We start from the raw sequence: 22,166 nt of genomic DNA on the forward strand, positions 1-22,166 counted from the left end.
ATTTCACTAAGGGTGTCACAATGACCATTGTTTTTTTTCCCCTCTTAACAGATACTGCAAAGTTCGAAAGCTCAAAGTTCATTTATTATCAAAGTATAAATGCAGTATATAGCCCTGAAAATCATCGTCCCCACAGACAGTCATTAATCAAAGGAGGACCAGGGAACCAAACTGTTCAAAGGAAGATATCAAAGATCAAACATCCCTGCCTTCCATGCACAAAAGAAATAGTTCAAACAACTACAAAAAACAATCACAAGGCATACTTCAGTACAGTTCAGTAGTGGGGGTGGGAAGGAGTGTAATTAACATAGGATAAATTTTATCCTGGGCCAATGAACAACCCTCAAGCAACGTTACCAAACCTGGTCACTGTCACATCTTCCAGTGTGCATGCCTGTTGTCATGTGACTGTCCTCTGAAGGTGGCTGTGGCAATGAATTCCACAGATTCACCACCCTCTGGCTAAATAAATTCCAATGCCTTATAAAGCCTCAAAATTGCATTCTTGTGTTTATATTTTTGTCCTATCAAAATAGAATGGCAACCTTGTAGTTGCCTTCCTTACTACCAACTCAGCCTGCAAGTTAACCTTTAGGAAATTCTACACAAGGACTCCCAAGTCCTTTTGGACCTTCGATTTCTGAATTTCCTCATGTTTAGTAAATAGTCTGTGCCTTTATTACTTCTAATAAAGTGCATAACCACACATTTCCCAATACTATATTCCATCTGCCACTTATTTGCCCATTCTCCAAACCTGTCTAAGTCCTTCGGAAGACTCCCATCTTTCACAACACTCCCTGCCCCTCCACCAATCTTCATATCATTTTCATATGGTCCATTTTAATCTTGATATTTTCACAAAGTATAGTATTTCTGTTCTGTTGATGAATGCAGTTAATGCGTTCATATTATGGAACAACACCTCCCTCCCTCTGGTGTTCCTTCCCCTTTACTTTTTTCCATGGTCTTCTGTCCTCTCATTTCCGATTCCCTCTTCTCCAGCCATTTATCTCTCACAGCAATCAATTTCCCAGCATTTTATTTCATACTCTCTCTGGTTTTACCCATCACCCACCACCTTGAACATCTTCCTCTCCTCCCCCCACCTGCTAGTCTGACTCCTTCCCCCTTCCTATCCAGTCCCAATGAAGGGTCTTGGCCTGAAATGTCAACTGTTTACTTTTGTCCATAGATACGGCCCAGCCTGCTGATTTCCTCCAGCATTTTGTTTGAGTTGCCTTGGATCTCCTGCATCTGCAGATTTTCTGGTTTCAAAATATTAATTATAATTTTTTTTCTTTTTCAATATTTTTTTGATTATTTGCATAAACAAATACAAAATACATTATGAAAACAGAAACAAAGTTCAAATGCCCCATATCTATGTATACAGTAGCAAATTAAACATAATATTGAAAAGGTATATTATATTCTAAACTAAAACAAGATCAAAACCCCATAACAAAAATAAGAAAAAGAGAAAAAAAAGCAGCTGTTTGGTTAAAAGAAAAGAAAAAAAAATCCTGGACATACAGTCGTAAATTCAAACATATAATAGCCATCAACATTGCGGAACAAGTCAAAGATTGTGAAAGCAGTTCCAAAAAGGGCCCCATAATGTGAAAAAATCTTGGTACAGAAATAGAACACCTAATCTTCTCTAGATTTAAACATGACATAACATCAATCAACCAATGGGCATGGGTAGGCAGAGTGGCATCTTTCCATTTAAGCAACAAAGCTCTTCTGGCTAAAAGAGAAATAAAAGCCAAAATATGCAAATCATTCAGCTTAAGAGTAAAATCATTTCCTCCAACAATGCCAAACAAGGCAGTCAGAGGGTTGGGTTTAAGTTTACATTAAAAAGCTCCAAGAAAGTTTTATATACGTCTTTCCAAAATTTATCAAGCCGCGGGCAGGACCAAAACATATGAATTAGAGAAGCCTCTTCGACATTACACCTATTACAGGTTGGAGAAAAATCTGAGTAAAAACGAGAAAGCTTATCTTTAGTCATATAGGCCCCATGAACCACTTTAAATTGTACGCGAAACTAACAAAGAGGAATGAATAAGTTTAAAATTTTCATTCCAAGTATCCTCATCAATTGAAATCTGTAGTTCTTGTTCCCAGATATTTTTAATTTTGTCTAACGGAATGTTTCTCATTGCCAACAACATACTATAAATATTAGAAATAGATCCATTATGAAAAGGTTTCAGAGTAAAAATTGTATCAATTAGATTCTTATCTGGACATTTAGGAAATGTATGAAGTTGAGAACGCAGGAAGTCTCTAATTTGTAAATATCTATAAAAAGTGAGCTTTATAAAGATTACATTTAATAGATAGTTGATCAAATGAGGAAAGACTATCTCCAACAAACAGATCCTGAAAACATTTAATACCTAGTCTATTCCACTCTTTAAAAACTACATCAGTCAAAGAAAGTTTAAAAAAATAATTAGAAAAAATGGGACTCGAAAGTGAAAAACCAAATAACCCAAAGAATTTTCTAAATTGTAACCAAATCCTCAAAGAATGTTTAACTACATAATTATCAGTTAAATTACATAAGGATAGAGGAAGTGAAGAACCAAGAAGAGAAATAATAGAAAATTTATTAACAGAATTAACTTCTGAGGAAACCCAAACCAGACAGTCTTCACAATTAATATAACCAAAACGTAAAGTAGCATATCTTGACTGCCCAGTAGTAAAACCTAAAATTGGGTAGGGCTAATCCCCCATTTTTTTTTAGTTTTCTGAAGATGAACTTTGTTTAATCGGGGGGTTTTATTCTTCCATAAATAAGAAGATATAATCAAATCTAAAGAGTCAAAAAAGGATTTATGAATAAAAACAGGTAGGGCTTGAAATAAATATAAAAATTTAGGCAAATATTCATTTTAATAGCACTCCTCCAGCATTTTGTTTGCATTGTTTTGGATTTCCTGCATCTGCAGATTTTTTCATGTTCCAAATATTAATTCATTTTTAATTTACTGCCTCCACATTTATATTTCCAACAGTTTTATTCTCAGGTTTATTTGGGTTTAACAATGTGAAATTTGGGGATAAAATGTGACCCATTTTGTGGCAACCTGTTGTTGGCAGGTTTTCTGTTCCACTCCTGGTGCCAGTCCTGGACCCAACCCTATTACAGACCCAGAGCGGAACTGGAACAGGTTCTCAGCCAATTTTCATCTCCATTCCAAAAAATAGGATAAAGTTTCTCTGTGAATTTATTCCCAGTGAAAGTGTAAAGATGGGACTTGGTCTCCACGTTGTAAAATGAAACTGACCCAGATGCAAAACTGAGATAAATTCCCACCCTCCGGGGAATGGGACCGGAAAGGAGACAGGACTGAGGAGAGGTGTTTACATAAAAATTGTCATCATACCGCGCAATGGTCCAGAATCCATTTTCTGGTATTAGTTCAAGTCGTGCCTTTCTCTCCACAGACTCTGGAACAACTCCTAAACCCCAACGCTGACACCCTGCCACATCCACCTCCCAGTAATGCCTCCCCGATGCAAATCCCTCCAATCCCAGCAGACAAGATCGACTTGTAAACCTCTTCCTGGAATCAGGAAGATTCCTCCAGATCCCGGTATATCTCACGCTCTTTAAATCTGGAAGCACTTCAAGCTTCGGACCGGCTGTTTCGACATCCAGAGTCACAGCAACTGGAAAGGGAGGGGGAGTGGGGGAGAAGCACAGAGTTAGAGCAACCATGGGGATCAGGGGTAGGGGGAGGAGACTCTGCCAGCGCAGGTTCTCTCAAAACAAACAGCTTTGAAAGAATGCAGTAGACACTAAAGGAGAAGGGTTTGGCTTCGATCAACCCCCACTGTTTTGTTTCAGTGGGAACATATGATGACGGGTGTGACAGAGACAGGAAGAATGTCTAAACTTGCGCACTGACAGGCATTAGTCACCCATCTGTGTCAACATGTTCATGTCTGCCGCTGTGTGCCTGGTCTGCGGTCATCTCGAAACACCTTGGCACTGGGCCAAGACCAGGCACTGTTAACTCAAAAGGTACACCACATTAAATCAGATCTCACACAGCCTTTTTTTACTAACAGACCAGAACTTAACTCAATTAAATCCATTAACTCAATTTTACTTTGAAGGCCACTATGATTCGCACTCCTCCCCAGTGGGTTTGGCACATGCCCTGGGTGCCACTTGAAGGGAGGGGCGCCACTGAGCAGTTTCTATTAAAGTTAGACAAGCCATCCTCAGATAGTGAAAAAAGAATTTTTTTCAGATGTATGATCTGTCTTTGATTATCATGGGCGAGAAGCACTAGGATGGCCTTATTTCAGAGCATTGCATAAGAAGACCATGGAACATTTCTTCACGAAGAAGAAGGAAAGTGGAGCTGAAGGACGGAAGAGATGAAAGTTGGAGGCGGAGGAAACCAGGAAGTTGAGCAAGTTCTTCATGCCCTTCTTTGAAAAGCCTGCAACAAGTAGTTCGACACATTCCATGGAGTCACCTGCACCTGCTACAAGTTTATTAGAATCCAAAGGTGGATCAAGTACAAATGCGTCACAAGCCGAGGAGAATGTCAAGTCAGATAAATCCGAGTATGACGAGATTAAGAGTGAGGCTGCCACAGAGAATGTGGAAGTGACAGGAGGGGGAAACGATGGTGGTGGTGGTGATGTTGAGTTTATTGACAAGATTTTACCTGACGACACTGAACCTAGTGAACTGGATGGTGTCAAAAACCCTCGAACTGTCATACCAGAAGTGATTGAACAGCATGACATTGGACTTCTGAAGTTCAACGAGGATACTGGAAAAGCAATTCTGCCTGATGCATTGAGAACAGAAATAATAAAGTTGGGTTCGAAGTATTTCCAGAACAGTGAGGGGCCTTTCCAACCGGGTGATCAGAATGAATTCATCCACATGATGGCATCCACTGTTCGCCAGAGTTTACTAAGAAGCATTCATAAAGCCAAGTACTATGGTCTCATGTTCTACTTGACTCCTGATCAGGCACACCGTGAGCAGATGTCAGAAGTAGTGAGGTATGTGGAAACTGATTTTGAGAGGAAAACAGTCCATGTTAGAGAGTCCTTCCTTGGTTTTATCTAGATAAGCCAGAAGGATGCTGAGAGCTTGGTTGAAGACATCTTGAAACAGCTGAAGAAGGATGAAATGGAGCTACAAGATTGTCAGTCACAGTGCTATAACAACGCTTCTGTGGTGGCTGGACACAGAAGTGGTGTTCATCAAAGATAAAGTGAGTAAAACAACCTGACAGTGTTTGTGAATTGTGACAATCACTCACTCAACTTGGTGGGTGTACATGCAGCCAAGCAGAATATAATGATGGTCACGTTTTTTGGAACCATCGAAGCTCTCTACGTGTTTTTCTCTTGTTCAACACAGCGCTGGGAAAAACTCAAAAACCGCTGTGCCTGTGGTTGTTAAGTCGGAGTCCGAAACCAGGTGGAGTTCAAGGACAGAAGCAGTGAAGCCCGTCAACAAGTACCTTGAAGGGATACTTCAAGTTCTCCAGGACATGATAGACAACGAAAATGAGACCAGTGAAACAAGAAGTTACGCAAGTCAGCTGTACAAATGCATGTTGAGTTACGATTTTCTGATTTTGCTAAGATTTTGGAACAAAGTACTCATTCGCATTGACCGTATTCAAAAGAGGCTGCAGGATCCTAGCATGAACTTCCACGATGCTGCCCTGGATTTGAAAGCCCTCCAAGGTCATTTTTATGATGAAAGAGAAGTGTTGGTCAGTGAGTCACTTGAAGAAGGAGTTGGTCTCTGTCAAGAATGGAATATTGAAGTTGAAAGATGTCAGAGATGAAAGAAACGAATGGCTGATGAGAACTCAAGAGACACTGGGTTAACAGCTAAGGAGGAAATGGAAAGAGTCATGAAGGGAACACTCGACCGTCTTCACAGAGAAATGGATGAAAGGTTCACTCGTTTGCATGACAATGACGCCAAGTTTGAGTTCCTTCTCGATGTTGAGGGATTGTGTTACGGTACCGACAGTAATGACCTAAAGAAGAAGTGTGAAAATTTGGGCAAATTGTACAGCTCTGATGTTGATGGACAGCAGCTATTTGAAGAAATTTTGGATTGCAGAATGTTGCTATCAAGGCAGGTCAACATGAAAATATCAAGACCTGAAAAGCTTCTTGAATTTATTGTTCAGTATGGAGATGACAGCGTCTTCCCCAATCTTCGCAATGCTATTCAGATAATGCTAACCATCGCAGTTTCCGTCGCCAGCTGTGAGAGATTACTCAGCAAGTTAAAATTAATACTTTCATATTTGAGAGCCTCCATGGATCAAGGCAGACTCTGTGATCTTGCTCTGCTGAGTGTAGAAAGAGTCCAGTTTTTGTACTGTGTCATGTAACACCATGGTCCTGAAAAAACATTGTCTCATTTTTACTATGTACTGTACCAGCAGTTATAGTCAAAATGACAATAAAAAGTGACTTGACTTGAAAAGAAACTGAAAAAACTGACTTTGATCACATCATAGACCAATTTGCATCAGTGAAAGCAAGGAAGGTGCAGTTATAATTTTCATGTAGCGCCATAATTAGTTAATTAAAAGATTAACAAGCTTGGCTTGTATTTTTGAGCTGATATTATGGTAAAGTTATCTAAAAGATAGGTGTCAGATGTTTGGACAGGGGCACAATTTCAGAGTTTGCCATAGGCGCTATTTTCCATAGATAAGCCCCTGCTCCTCCCTTGGAGAATTTTCAAACTGTCCCTTGTCTCAAGTTGCAGTGTTTCATCTAACAGTCCCATGTATTGATTGTATTGTGCCCCTGAGTTTGTGTGTTCAGGTGTCAGACATCTTCAGCTGCCCACGTGAAACTGATGCTTTCAGCAGGTAGGGTTGGTGCCGAAATAAAACTTCAGTACCTACTCGGCCCTAATACTGCTGATCTTTTCATCTAATTATTACTTAAAGTTGTCTAATCAACGACAAATGAAGCTGTGGAAATCCTACCTGTCTTAATTCCATAATCCAAAGCACTGCACACTGTGTAAATAAAGGGATGATCGAAGTTTTCAACCGGCAGGGCACATTCTGGCACAAACATTGGTTCAACTTCATTACCAAACCTGCAAATATCAGAGTGGTTTATAACTGAGCCTCAGTAAGTTTTGAGATATGTTACAAATCCATGCAGAGCATCAGTAAGATGTGTGTCCTACCTTCTCCTCTGATGAGCTTCTTCCTGAAATAAACAAAACACAAATCTAAATTGACCGAGATTCGTCATCAGCATCCTGACAGCAGGGCACACACAGATGAGGGCATTGTAGAAAGGGCTTAGACCCATGGGGGAATACACAAGGAATTTCATGAGAAGTCTATCTTAACTAAAAGGATAAAACACACAGTAAGGACTGGCCGGGTGGTTCACTTCTATCTGGATAGATAAAATTGATAATTGGATTATTTCTGAACTTTTTATTGTAATTTAAAGTGTAGTGGTTTTAGAAAGTTTATGAACCTTGTAAATTTTTCTCTATTTCTGCATAAATATGACCTAAAATGTGATCAGATCTTCATGTAGGTCCTAATACTAGATAAAGAGAAAATTAAATAAATAACACAAAAATCATTATACCTGTTCATTTATTTATTGAGAAAGTGATCCAATATTACATGTATTTGTTGGAGAAAGTATGTGAACCTCTGAGGCAATGCCTTCTTCAAAAGCTATTTGGAGTCAGATGGATTGGAGCTGTGGGTTGTAGAGGTGCCCTGCCCTTTTAAAAAACGACTCACAAAATCAGGTTACTGACAGAGTCTGCTCTTCTCAAGAAATATCTGCTTATGTGTACCATGACTCAATCAAAACAACTTTGAGAGGACCTTGGAAGAAGAATTGTAGAGATGCATGAAATAAAACACTGAACAAGAATGGTGTTCATGGAAGGACACCGTGGAGAAAACCACAGCTCTCCAAAAGTTTGCAAAAGATTATCTGAATATTCTACGATGCTTCTGGGACAATGTTCTGTGAACAGATGAGACAAAAGTCGATCTTTTTGGTAGAAATGGACACTGCTATGTTTGGAGGGAAAAGAGCATTGCACAATAACACCAAAACCTCATCCCAACTGTGAAGCATGGTGGAAAAAGCATGATGGGTTGGGGCTGCTTTGCTGCCTCAGGGCCTGGGCAGCTTGCAATCATTCAGGGAATAATAAATTCAAAATTGTATCAAGCTATTTTACAGGAGAATATCAGGGTAGCACTCTGTCTCCTGAGGGCTAACAGAAGTTGAATAATGCAACAAGACAATGTTCTGAAATACAAGTAAATCAACAATAGAATGGTTTAAAAAGAAAAATATTTATGGTTTGGAATGACTGAGTCAATGTCTTAATAAATAGATAACGAGAGGGATAATAATTGGAATGGTGGAATGGACTCAATGGACTGAATAACTTCTATCTCCCATGGTCCTTAAGTATTGCACTGTACTGCTGCCAAAAAGCAACACGTTTCACAACACTTGTCAGTGATAATAAACCTGCTTCTGATTCTGAAATTTGAGGTTTCTAGTACAGCATCACATAAGCAGAATTAACAGACAAAGTATAGATTCAACAGTTTGCTCAGGAAATGATAGACAATGAATTCCAATGTTGTTAATGGGTGCAGAAAGTGGAGCAAAAGAAAGCTTGTGTGGAGCAGATTTACTGATTGGCCTGTCCCTGTTGTAGGATGGGATGTTAGTCTATATTGTGTATATTCAAAAAAGACTGCAAATATTCCTCAAACAGTTAGTTACAGCTGATGGGAACCCAACCTAGATGGTAAACTTAATCAACTTCAGGAGTCAGCCTGAGTTCCCACTCCAGACATGGAGAACCTCGCACCAACTGCACCACATGCACTTTCCGTGGATGTTAATACGAGTCATTCTTGAGGTGGCTGTGGATTCCACCAACATTGTGAACCAAAGGTTCATCAAGGGAACACAGTAGATTTGTCAGATTGAATTCAGTTCTGAACTCCTAGGAAATTCTACATTTATTCTACATTTATCACAGTTTTATTAAATATTATAATTTTTATAAGATTTGTACATTTTACTAACTTTAATAAAGTTGCAGTTTAATCATCTGTATTTTTTTAAAAACCTGTATTTTTACAGTACGTAGTGGTTCATGCCTACTTACCAGCAGAAGGTGGTATAGCAGTTAAACTAATGATTTATCACTTTGCTCATTTTTCATTGGCTATGTATTAACACATTACCCATGTGATGCAATTATGCAATCAGCAATTTGTTTGATTTATCTAAGGAATTTATGTTATCTCAGTTATAAAAGGTGATGGACTTTTCAGAGGCACCATCTTTATTCTCTTTCATCTTTGCAATTTTTGCTGTTCAGACACTGCTCTGCTTTATTTCTCAGCTCTTTATTTAGTTTGCTTAGTATTTGTATGTTTGTACTTTAAAATAAATGATTGTTAGACTTGAGGTTGCTCACCATTCCTGACTCCCAGAAGAATCATAAGGATCAGAAAATAAACAGAGATCCAACAATTGTTACCCAATATTTTGTGCCTGTGCAGTTTCACTTGTTGGCCAGAAGAAACTACAGTCTAATCAAGGACAGAGGAAACAGACAAACCAGTTGTCATTGCTTCCCCTCATGTTGTGGACTCTGAACTGATTCTTGCTCTTGGATAATCTAATCATGACAACTGAATGTGGACACAAGAACCTTCAGGGAATGATCTGCTAAACCTGAGATCATTCTCAAACAAGTAGCTATTTTTCTGTGGTGAACTACATATACCTGTCTGGACACGCCCCCCCCCCCACCCCGCTGACTGCTCCTATGGCTCCTCCCACAGACCCCGGTATAAAGGTAATTGGAGGCACAGACCCTTCCTCAGTCTCCAGGATGTTGTGTGGTTGTCACTTGCTGCTTGTGCTTTCTTCCAGCCAATAAAAGACTACCTTAACCCATGTCTCAGAGTTATTGATGGTGCATCATTTTCATAGTGATTCTTGTAACACACTGAATCGAACTGAAATGGAATTCCTCACCTTCAGAAACAATACATCTTCTTTTTCATCCATCTGTTCCAGTAACCTCGAGATTTTCTCTTGGATAGAATTTAAAGTATTTTGAATCTCTTGAAAATTTTTCTTCATTGGATTGAGAATCCTCTCCTCTTCTTCCCTGAGATCTTTGAGTAAGCACTGCTCTTTCTCAGTGAGAATCTGGTGCAGTTCAGCAAACTGGAATGTAATGTGGGACTGGATGTTCTGTGCTTGTTCCTGTCAAATGAAAGATGAAGATTACTATATTGTATTATATTGTCCTGCAACATTAAAGGATGCCATTGAGTCCAACAAGTCCACGTCGGTGCTCAGAGCATCCTGTAGAGTCATAGAAAAGTGCATTACAGAAACAGGCCATTTGGTCTATCTAGCTGGCCTACTCCCATCGACCTGCACTGGGAACATCACTCTCCATATTTCTATCATCCATGTACAGTACCTATCCAAATCTCTTAACTGTTGAAACCGTTCTTGCATGCACCACTTGTGTTGGCAACACATTCCATACTCCGACGACCCTCCAACTGAGGAAGTTTCCTCTCATGTTCCCCTTAAACTTTTCACCTTTCACCCTCAACCAATGACCTCTTGTAGAGTCTCTCAACCTCAGTGCACTGTGAGGGGTATAGATAGGATAAATGCCAGCATGCATTTACCCTATATACAGCCCTCATAATTTTGTATGCCTCTATCAAATAGCCTCAATCTTCTATGTTTTAATTAATAAATTCCTAACCTATTCTATCTTTCCTTATACCTCAGGTCTTCCAGACCAAGCAACATCCTTGTAAATCTTCTCTGTACTCTTTCAACCATATTTATATCTGCCCTGTTGGTAGATGACCAAAACTGCACACAATACTCCAAATTAGGCCTCACCAATGACTTATACAACTTAGATCATGAAACATAGGAGCAGAATTAGGCTATTCAAGTCTGCTCCGCCATTCAATCATGGCTGATCCTTTTTTCCTCTCCTCCTCAACCCCATTTCCTGGCCTTCTCCACGTAAGCTTTGATGCCATGTCCAATCAAGAACCTATCAATCTCTGCCTTAAATACACCCAACTATCTGGCCTCCACAGCTGCGCGTGGCAACAAATTTCACAAATCCACTACTCTAGCTAAAAAAAAATTCTCCACATCTCTGTTTTGAATGGACACCCCTCTATCCTGAGGCTGTGCCCTCTTGTCCTAGTCTCTTCCACCATGGGAAACATCCTTTCCACATCTACTCTGTCTAGGCGTTTTAACATTCGGAAGGTTTCAAATAGATCCCTCCTCATCCATCTAAATTCAAATTTCATTCCTGGAATCATCCATGTGAACCTCCTCTGGACCCCTCCAATGACAGCACATCTTTCCTAAGATGATGAGCCTAAAACCGTTCACATTATTCAAGGTGAGGCCTCACCAGTTTCTTATAAAGCCTCAGCATCACATCCCTGCTCTTGTATTCTAGGCCTCTTGAAATGAATGCTAACATGGCATTTGTCGTCGTCACCAACAACCCAATTCCCTTTGCATCTCAGATCTTTGGATTTTCTCCCCATTTAGAAAATAGGCCACACATTTATTCCTACTACCAAAGTACATGACCGTGCATTTTCCAACATTGTATTTCATTTGCCTCTTTCTTGCCCATTCTCCCAATCTGTCTAAGTCCTTCTGCATCCTACCTGTTCCTCAATACTACCTGCCCCTCCACGAATCTTTGTATCATGTGCAAACCTGGCAACAAAGCCATCTATTCCATCATCTAAGTCATTTACATAGAGCATAAAAAGAAGTGGTCCCAACACTGACCCCTGCGGAACACCACTAGTCACTGGCAGCCAACCAGACAAGGATCCTTTTATTCCCACTCACTGCCTTCTTCCAATCAGCCAATGCTCTAACCATATCAGCAACTTTCCTGTAAAACCATGGGCTCTTAACTTGGTAAGTGGCCTCATGTGTGGCAGCTTGTCAAAGGCTTCTGAAAGTCCAAATATACAAAATCCACTGCATCCCCTTCATCTATCCTACTTATAATTTCCTCAAAGAATTCAAACAGGTTTGTTAGGCAAGATTTTCCCTGAAGGAAACTATGCTGATTTTGTACTATCTTGTCCTGTGTCACCAAGTACTCCATCACCTCATCCTTAACAATTGACTCAACATCTTCACAACCAGTGAGGTCAGGCTAACTGGTCTATAATTTCCTTTCTGCTGCCTTTCTCTTTTCTTACAAAAAAATGGAGTGAGATCTGTAATTTTCCAATCCTCTAGCACCATGCCAGAGTCCAATGATATGTGAAAGATCATTGCTAAAGCTACCACAATCTCTAACACTAACTCTTTCAGAACCCCATGGTGCAGTTCATCTGGTCCGGGTGACTAATGTACTGTTAGGTCTTTCAGCCTTTGAGCACCTCCTCCCTTGTAATAGTAACTGCACCCACTTCTCTTCCTTCACACACTACAACATCTGGCACACTGCTAGTGTCTTCCACAGTGAAGACTGATACAAAATACTCGTTTAGTTCATCTGCCATCTCCTTGTTCTTATTATTACTTCTCCTGTCTCATTTTCTAGCAGTCCTATATCCACTCTCATTATATTTTTTACATACTTGAAAAGCTTTTTCTATCCACTTTGATATTATTTGCTAGCTTGCTTTCATATTTCATCTTTTCCCTTCTAATGATTCTTTTAGCTGCTTTCTGTGGGTCTTTAAAAAGTCACAATCCTCTATCTTCCACTAATTTTTGCTTTGTTGTATGCCCTTTCTTTTGTTTTTACATTAACTTTGACTTCCCTTGTCAGTCACGATTGGACTATTTTGCCTTTTGAGCACTAATTCATTTTTGGATACATATATCTTGCACCCTCCTCATTTTTCCAGTGTTACGAACCCCGTAACTGGGTTACTTACCATCAAAGATAGAGGCATCCGTTGGAGTCTGGTGATACTATTTTTAACAGTATTTATTGGTAAAAATACACAAAAATAATATCAATGCAAATATACGTCGTCAATACGAAACCTAAAAGTGCGGGTATAATAATAATCAATAAGAAATAAGCTCTATCGTTGTCTAGGGGATAATAAATTGTCCGATGGAAATATAAAGTTCGTTTCAGTTCACACAGGCTGCCGTCATTTGTTTGTCGCTCTGTTGCAATTGTTGGAGAGAGAGAGAGAAAGAGAAAAACTTGCCGGCTTTCCTTGTTACAATCTTGATCCGTATCCGTCCTTTAGCTAGACCGTTCCATGGAGGACTCATCACCCAGGCAAGGATGGACACACACGCAAGCCCCCCACCGGTCTCGTACGTTTCTCCTGGTGTGTCTGAGAGGTGTTCCCCAGACCCGACCTTTATCCTCACTCACGGGGTCTCAGATGTCAATCAGGTTGGGATGATGCAATCCCTCAACCAGACCACTCAGGTTGTCCCCTGAGGGGTTTCAATGAATAGTACAGTACTCAATACACAATTCCTTCTCCAAGAGACAATAGCAGTAATCAGTGGTTCCGTTCCGCTTTTGTTAAGAGACATTCCACCTGGTTGTGTATTCTACGTCTCTCTCTCTCATTTCCTGACATGCTGTGTATCTCTCTCATTTCCTGGGTCTCAGACCCGAAATAGTAGCGATCTTGTGATTCTCAAAAAGGAGGGGGGAGGGCATTGGCGATTTTGGACCCTTCTGTCCATCAGATTTGCTCCTCATTTGTAACACCAGAAAAACACTTCAACATAACATCCCGTCTCCTGTACTCAATACTTTGATTTATGAAGGCCAATGTGCCAAAAGCTTTCTTTACGACTCTATTTATGGACCAGATCCCTTTGTTTTACCATACTCCTTAGTGTCCTACCATTCACTGTGTAAGACCTACCCTGTTTGCTCTTACCAAAGTGCAACACCTCTCAATTTTCTGCATTAAATTCCATCTACTATTTTTCAGCGCATTTTTCCAGCTGTTCCATTTCCTTTGCAAGCTGTAATAGCCCTCCTTGGTGTACACTTCACTCCCAATCTTGGTGCCATCTGCAAAATTGCTGATCCAGTTTACCACATTATCATCCAGATCATTGATATAGATGACAAACAATGATGACAAACTGCACCAATCCCTGTGGCACTCTACTAGTCACAGACCTCCAGTCAGAGGGGCAACCATCCACTATTACTCTCTGGCTCCTCCCACAAAGCCAATGTCTAATCCAATTTACAATCTCATCTTGAATGCCGAGCAACTAAACCTTCTTGACTAACCTCCTAGGCAGGGCCTTGACAAATGTCTTACTGAAGTCCATGTAGTCAACTTCCACTGCATTGCCTTAATCAACATTCCTGATAGCTTGCTCAAGAAATGCTATGAGATTGGTTAGACATGACCTACTATGCATAAAGCTGTCCTTAATCAGTCCATGTTTATCCAAATACTTATATGTCCAGTCCCTCAGTCTGCCTTCCAATTTCTTTCTCACTGCTAATGTCAGGCTCACCAGCATATAATTTCCTGGTTTATTTTTACAGCTTTTTTTTTTAACAATGTAACAACATTAGCTCTCCTCCAATTGGGAATTCAACTCTTTGGAGCAATCATTGGAGCTGAGGGTGAGTCACACAAGTATAACAAATCTGTGGGGATTCAGGCTGGCAGCAATTGTTTTGTTTAGACTTTGGATCAAATTTTCCCACTAGATTTTGTCAGCAAAGATTTGGACAGTTATATCAAACAAGCATCAGCATTTGCACCAGTCTGGAGCAGCTTGTATGACCTGCTCACACTTTGTGTTTGGTTTCAAACTCAGTTTTGAAGTGGTCATATGTTATTCTGTCCAATTTGGTGGATGTGAAAGCTGTTCTGGGGTCTTTGCCTGAAGTGTTTGACCCTTGAATCTGTTGAATGCTGACAAATTGAAATAATGAAATTGCATCTATCGTTGAAAAGCTAAATTGAAACTGCCAGTGTTTGGCCACTGCGCACTTGGATGGCAAAATGATTTCAACTAGAAGCAGTGAGAGTAATTAAACAAACATACAAAGGTCAGTTCCCTGGGGGAAATGAAAATATTTACGAAGACAAAGAATAAGCTGTGACTACCTATAAAGGCAAAGAGTTACAGGATGACGTACGCATTGAAGACAGGGTGTCCATCATGTTCAGTTGCTTGCAGACAGCACACACAAAATGCTGGAGAAACTCAGCAGGCCAAGCAGCATCTATGGAAAAGAGTACATTCGACGTTTCGGGCCGAGATCCTTCAGCAGGACTGAATGAATGATACTGCAATGGATCTCCACCAAAGATTTGAATATCTCTTTTAGGCAGAGATGCAATGCGTTGTCATTGCATCACTATGCCTGTTACTTGCTTTTGTGTCCTTGCGGCATTTAGACCTTCATTATGTGAAACACGAATGTCATCATACCATAAATCAATGCTCTCAGGGGCACCTTGTTCTATTGGATATGGCATCGGTCAGAGTACCTCCTTGGTGCAGACTGTGAAAGGAAGGATGCATGTTCCATTTCCTGTCAGGTTGAGCTTGTTCATGAGGCTCTCTGTGCAGAATTCTACTGTACTTCCTTGATTTACGAAAGCATAGGTCACCCACACTTCTTAGACTTCACCTGAACTGGAATTATAGGAGGTTTAACGATCTGATCGCCAGCCCCCGTACCAGGGCTGTACTCGCTACTGTGTTTGCTTCATTCATGGCTTGTTCTGAATCAGCACCTATTTCACCAGCTCTGGGCTCAGTTTCATTTTTTACAGTAACAGCAAAGCTTCTTCCTTTAGCTTGAGAATGAATTTGTGATTCAATTACTTGTCTGCTTTCCCCAAACACTGAGCGTGTCTGAGAAGGGTAGGTGACTTATGTAATTGTAACTATCATAGTATAATAATTACGGGGAGGTGGAATGTAAGAGCCTTGAATTCTGTACTGCACATTTATTACGTGGATTACGGTAACAGTCACATTAGTGGTAGAAGCAAAGGGAATAAGTTACATATTAATTCTTATTTCATGGTAGTTTCTAGCTTGGGCCTGCAGAAGTCATATATTTGCTTATCGCTGGGATAACTCACTGCATGATAGGCTTAATTGTATGCTTGCTCCTTGCTAATAAAGATCGAAAGAAGGAATTTGACTCTTTGGAGCAATCATTGGAGGTGTGGGTATGTCACGCAAGTATAAGTGGGGTTGCAGGATTGTGACAATTGTTTTGTTTTGATTTTGAATCAAATTTGGCCGCTGATGTTGCTTTCTCTCACTTCTATAAAATAAAGTAAGTAAAATAAAATAAGTAAATAAGGTAAGGTACGTCGCATGCAGCGTTTCGCCGGTTAGTGGACAGTTTCCCTCCATGCCTCTCTGGACGTAGTGGGGAACTGCGTATGAGGCAGGTTACAGCAGTGGTTTGCCATTGCCTTCTGCTGGGTGAGTTTCCAAAGAGATCACCAGCTTGTAACCCAGCACAGATGGAAAGCATGCAGGGGAGCCAGCTGGATTTGAACTCGGGAACCTCTCGTCCCAAATTCCAGCACTGATGCCACTACACCACCAGCCGGGTTAAGTAAATAAAGATGCAAAAAAAATATGATCTCCCCCATTTTATTTGGCTCCACACATCGATTACCATTCTGATCTGCCAGAGGATCCATTTTGTCCCTTGCAATACTATTGATCCTAATATATCTGTAGAATCCCTTTCAATTTTACTTCACCTTGCCCACTAGGGCAACCTCATGCTTTCTTTTAGCCCTTCTGATTACTTTCTTGTCTAGCATTTCTTATACATTGCTCCTAAGCACCTCATTTGTTCCTACCTGCCTTCACCTGCTATGCACCTCCTTTTATTTTATTTGTAAAACAGGGTCTCAGCAGCTCTTGAAAACCAAGGTTCCCAGATGTTCCCAGCGTTCTTTACCTTTTTATTCTGACAGGCACATACAAGAATTTTACTTTCAAAATTTCACTTTTGAAGGCCTCCCTCTTACAAGTACACTTTTGCCAGAAAACAGCCTGTCCCAGTCCACACTTGCCAGATCCTTTCTGACACCATCAAAAGTGGCCTTTCTCCAATTTAGAATCTCAACCCGCGGACTAAATCTATCTTTCGGTATGCTGACTTGGAAACTAATGGCATTGTGATCACTGAATGCAAAGTGTTCTCCTACACAAACTTCTGTCACCTGCCCTGCCTCATTCCCTAACAGGAGATCAGGTATTGCACACTCTCTCATTGGGACTTCTAAGTTCAGATTAAGGAAACTTTCTTGAACACATCTGACAAACTCTATCCCATCGAGTCCTTTGACAGTATGGGATTCCCAGTTAATATCTGGAAAGTTAAGATCACCTACCATAACAACCTCAGATTTCTTGAAACAGTCTACAATCTCACTGCAAGTTTGTTCCTCTAAGTCCTGTGGACTGTTAGGTGGTCTGTAATATGTATGACCTCATTAATGTGGTCATACCATTCTTATTTCTCAGTTCCACCCATAATGCTCACTACACAAGTTCTCTAGTCTATCCTGACTGAGCTCTGTCCTTTAACTTAGCAGTTACGCATTGAATTCACCTTGCAGAACCTCATCACTCATCCTACACGTGGCATTAGTACCTACATACATAGACTGTGACCTCTGCCATTCACACTCCCACTTAAGAATGCTGAGGACTCGATCTGAGATGTCTCAGACCCTGGCACCCAGGAGACAACATACCATCCGGGAATCTTGTTCTCGTTCACAGAACCTCCTTTCTGTTTCCTAAACTAAAGAAGGGAAGGAGCTCACTTCTTCTTTCTCTCCCCCCCAAACCTTTCATTCTCAGTTGCAGAGTCAGACTCAGTGCCGGAGATCTGTCACTGCTGTGACATTCCTCAGCAGTCACCCTCAGTGTCACCCTCCCACCCAAAAGTATCCAGAGTGGTACACCTGATGTAGGGGGAATGTCCACATGGGTACTCTGCACTGACTTTTTAGCCTCTTTCCCCTTCCTGACTGTCACCCATTTTCCTGTATATGCAGCTTGTGTGTAACTATCTCTGTATATGTCCTATCTATCATCACTTTAGCCTCCCAAATAATCCAGATTTCATCCAGTTCCAACTCCTTAACGTGGAGTATTAGAAGCTGCAGCTGGATGCACTTCTCACAGGTACAGTCAACAAGGAGATTGGAGTTCTCCTGGCCTTCCCACATCCTGCAAGAGGAGCATTCCACTATCCTGCCTGACATCCCTACTCTTCTAACTGAGCAAATATAAAGGAAGAAGAGCAATAAACTGTGAGAGTGGGCAAATTCTACCCACAGCATTTTTGTCTCTGATAGCTAATGCCTCAAATATCTCACTATAATGCCTGCTCTGCTTTACTTTAGTTTGTTCTTGCCAATCAATCCCAAATGCCGAATGGCCACAGCTCAAAGTCAAACTGCCCCTTCATGAATCTGAGTGAACTACGTCTCATCAGGCTTCCAACCTCCATTTGGCTGTGGCTTAAAGCCTGGATAGCCTCCAACCTGATGACACGAATGTTAATTTCTCTAATTTCTGACTATTTCTCCCCCTCCTTCCCTCCCTCTTTTCCCATTCACCGTTCTGGCTCCCTCCTGACTGCTTCTTGTCTCCTGACTTGCCTATCACCTCTCTCTGGGCTCCCCCTCTTTCCCTTTCTCCTATGGTCTATTCTCATTTCCTATCAGATCCCTGCTTTTTCAGTCAACAGCCGATCACGTCCCAACTTCTCATTTCATTCCCTCCCCCCACCAGACTTTCATTTCACCTGGTTTCACCTAACACCTGCCAACTCGTACTCCTTCCCCCTCACCCATCTTTTTATTCTGTCTTCTACCCCCCCTCCTTTCCGGTCCCGATGAAGGGTCTCAGGCTGACACGTTGACTATTTAATTCTTCACCATGAAGCTCGTTGACCTGCTGATTTTAGGATTTTTGTTTGCATTACGAGATCTCCCATCCCCCACTTACTGCCCTGCATCCTGTGCCTAATAAGTGGCACCGAATTCACCTCCCAGCCAGATTCACAAAGTTCATCACTACGGGCAAAAGCACCCGGTCACAGGAAGAACGTACAGATGTTACGCCGGAGTCAGGGTCGAAGTCCTTGGTGCTGGAGTTGTGAGTCGACCGCACTCCCTGCGGCGTCATTGTGCCGCCCTCTAATTAAACAGGTATTACAGAAACGCATCAACCCAAGATCGGGAAATCAGAACTGGACAGCCTTACCCAAACTCTAGATATCTTCCGTTTCTGTTGCTGCTCCATTTCTCTGAAAGCTTGTTGCTTTTTCATGAGATTTTCTATGGCAGATTTAAATTGATCCTGGGATTGGGTTTGAGAATCAGAAAGTTAGATAACAATGACGCAACAAAATAGTCTGGGCATCAAAATCTGTTTGTTTTTACCTTATAGTTTTTAGCAGCTTCTTTAATCGGCAGGAAGCGATGCTCTCTGTGCTCCCGCGCATCTCTACAGACCAGACAGATCAGTGTCTTGTCCGTTTCACAGAACAACTTCAGTTCTTCATCGTGTTCCTCACAGTGAAGGTTACTTTCTTTTTTATTAAGATTCAATGGTCGTTTACGAGCTTTCTCAGACAGTCTTGTTAAAACCCAGTTTATCCTGAGGGTCCTGTCCGCAAATTCTTCTCCACATTCTGGGCAGTAGTTTCTCTCCTTCCTCTCCCAAAACCGTGTGATACACGAGCGGCAGAAGTTATGCTGACACTGCAGTGACACCGGATCAGTAAAATATTCCAGGCAGTTGGGACAAATTACGTCCTCGGTCCAACTTCCGAGCTGATCGGTTGAAGCCATTTTTAATAACTCGCACTTCCTGATTCGAAAATCGTTTACTTTCAGGGCGGTGCTGAAACCTTGCAGTACGGCGATTGCCCGCTGCAGTCTCAGGGAATGGATGTTACTTTGCTGCCGGAGTTCAGGGTGAAGGTACCTTGGCTTTTCTGAACTAATTCCACAGGACTGAGAAGCATTAGTTTCCAGATCAGGCTTAAGATACCAGACAACCCCGAATATAAAGGGACAGCGAAAATCTCAGACAATCTAAGGAGGACATAAAAACGAATTTTTTTTTTATCAAAATATACTTTATTCAAAAATTATGTACAATAAACCATTCCATGACTCTCAGTCCTTTACAAATGTTTGCATTTAGTCTTTACATTCTCACACTTTTGCCACCCGCGTGGCACTCTGTTACTTCATATTTACATACACTTTTTCAGGGGTATACACCTCGCCCCCCCCCCCCCCCACACCTCAACTCCCACGGGAGAAGAACCCTAGACTGTGGTCCTTCCCCACCGGGCCCTTGCGGTGGCTGCACCGAGTTTGAGTGCGTCCCTCAGCACGTACTCCTGCAGCTGAGAATGTGCCAGTCGGCAGCATTCCCCCCCCCCCCCCCCCGGACATCTCCGTGTGCTGGTAGACCATCAAGTTTCGGGCCGACCAAAGAGCATCTTTCACTGAGTTGATGATCTGCCAGCAGCACCGGATGTTGGTCTCGGTGTGCATCCCCAGGAACAGCCCATAGATCAGAGAGTCCTCTGTTACACAGCTGCTGGGGATGAACCTCGACACAGCCCCTTCCATCCTCCTCCACACCTTCTCCGCGAACCCACAGTGTGGAAAGAGGTGGGTCACCGACTCCTCCTCACTGCAGTCCTCCCGTGGGCAGAGGGGTGTGGAGACAACGTTCCGGGCGTACAGGAGGGATCGGACTGGGAGGGCCCCTCTCACCGCCAGCCAGGCGAGGTCTTGGTGCCTGTTGGTGAGGTCTGGCGATGAGGCATTTTGCCAGATGAACTTGACAGTCTGCTCAGGGAACCACCCCACTGTGTCCATCTCATCCTTCTCCTGCAGTGCCTGCAGGACCTTACGTGCTGACCACTGCCTGATGGCCCTGTGGTCAAAGGTGTTGACCTGAAAGAACGGAAGAAAATAGGAGCGGGATTGATGCCACTGTCCTGCCACTTACTATGTTGCAGACTGATCTCTGCTGGCCTTCATTCTGCTTCTGTGTCACAATTCCTCGACCTTTCAAATAATCATCTACCTTCACTGAGGTAGATTAAATTATATTAAACAATAGTAATGCAGAATACACGTTGATAGAAGGAATAAACAATGTCATTTTCTAACTGGAGCATAAATTCACAAATCAGATGTGCAAATAGACCTGGCAGTGCAAGATTCCCTAAAGGTTAACTTGCAGGTTGAGTCAGTGGTAAGAAAGGCAGATACAATGTTAGCATTCACTTTAAGAATCTGATAATATAAAGCAAGATGTAATTCTGAGGCTTATAAGGCCTGCATTTGGAGTATTGTGGTCAGTTTTATAGAACAAAGGACACTGTACAAGCCCTTCGGCGTACAAAATGTGCAGACACTTAACCTACTCTAAGATCAATCTAACCCGTAACTTCTGCTTTTCTGTCATCTACGTGCCTATCTAGTAGCTTCTTAAATGCCCCTAATGTATTTGCCTCAGCCATCACCGCTAACAGTTCATTCCACGCACTCACTACTCTCTCTGTTAAAACATCACGGAATTTGGGTCTCTTATCTAAGAATGGATGTGTGTGCTCTCATTGGATAGGGCCCAGAGGAACGTATGAGGAGAGTTTGATGGCTCCAGGCCTGTACGTGCTGGAGTTCATAAGAATGAGGATGTATCGCATTGAAACCTACTGAATATTGAAAGATAGAGTGGATGCGCAGAATATGTTTCCAATAGTGCGAGTCTAGGACTAGAGGGACTATAGTTTAGGAATACAAAGATGGCCCTTAGAACAGAGATGAGGAATTTCTTTAAACAGAGAGTGGTTAATCTGTAAAAGTCATTGCCACAGACCACTGTGAAGTCAAGTAACTACCTATATTTAAACTAGAGGCTGATAGGTTCTCGATTAGTATGGGCATCTACGGAGAGAGGCAGGAGAATGAGGCCGAGAAGGATGATAAATCATCAGTTATTGAATAGTGGAGTGTGCTCAAAGGACC

The 22,166-nt window shown here is 41.6% G+C and overlaps 2 protein-coding genes across 2 annotated transcripts; both read right to left on the reverse strand.

The window, feature by feature from the left end:
- Positions 1–99: 99 nt before the first annotated feature.
- Positions 100–7,225, reverse strand: LOC140717737 (E3 ubiquitin-protein ligase TRIM39-like). The gene is made up of 2 exons (XM_073031454.1): positions 7,026–7,225; positions 100–3,696 (listed from the first exon to the last, which is right to left on the reverse strand). The coding sequence occupies exons 1-2, from the start codon at positions 7,117–7,119 to the stop codon at positions 3,167–3,169; spliced, it is 624 nt and encodes a 207-aa protein (XP_072887555.1). The 5' UTR covers positions 7,120–7,225; the 3' UTR covers positions 100–3,166.
- On the reverse strand, positions 7,167–21,912 carry LOC140717723 (nuclear factor 7, ovary-like). Its single transcript, XM_073031411.1, has 5 exons — positions 21,142–21,912; positions 19,551–20,207; positions 19,372–19,467; positions 10,099–10,332; positions 7,167–7,257 (listed from the first exon to the last, which is right to left on the reverse strand). The coding sequence occupies exons 2-5, from the start codon at positions 19,959–19,961 to the stop codon at positions 7,231–7,233; spliced, it is 768 nt and encodes a 255-aa protein (XP_072887512.1). The 5' UTR covers positions 19,962–20,207; positions 21,142–21,912; the 3' UTR covers positions 7,167–7,230.
- Positions 21,913–22,166: the final 254 nt, after the last annotated feature.

This window comes from Hemitrygon akajei, chromosome 2, assembly GCF_048418815.1.
Source record: "Hemitrygon akajei chromosome 2, sHemAka1.3, whole genome shotgun sequence".
NCBI lineage: Eukaryota > Metazoa > Chordata > Chondrichthyes > Myliobatiformes > Dasyatidae > Hemitrygon > Hemitrygon akajei.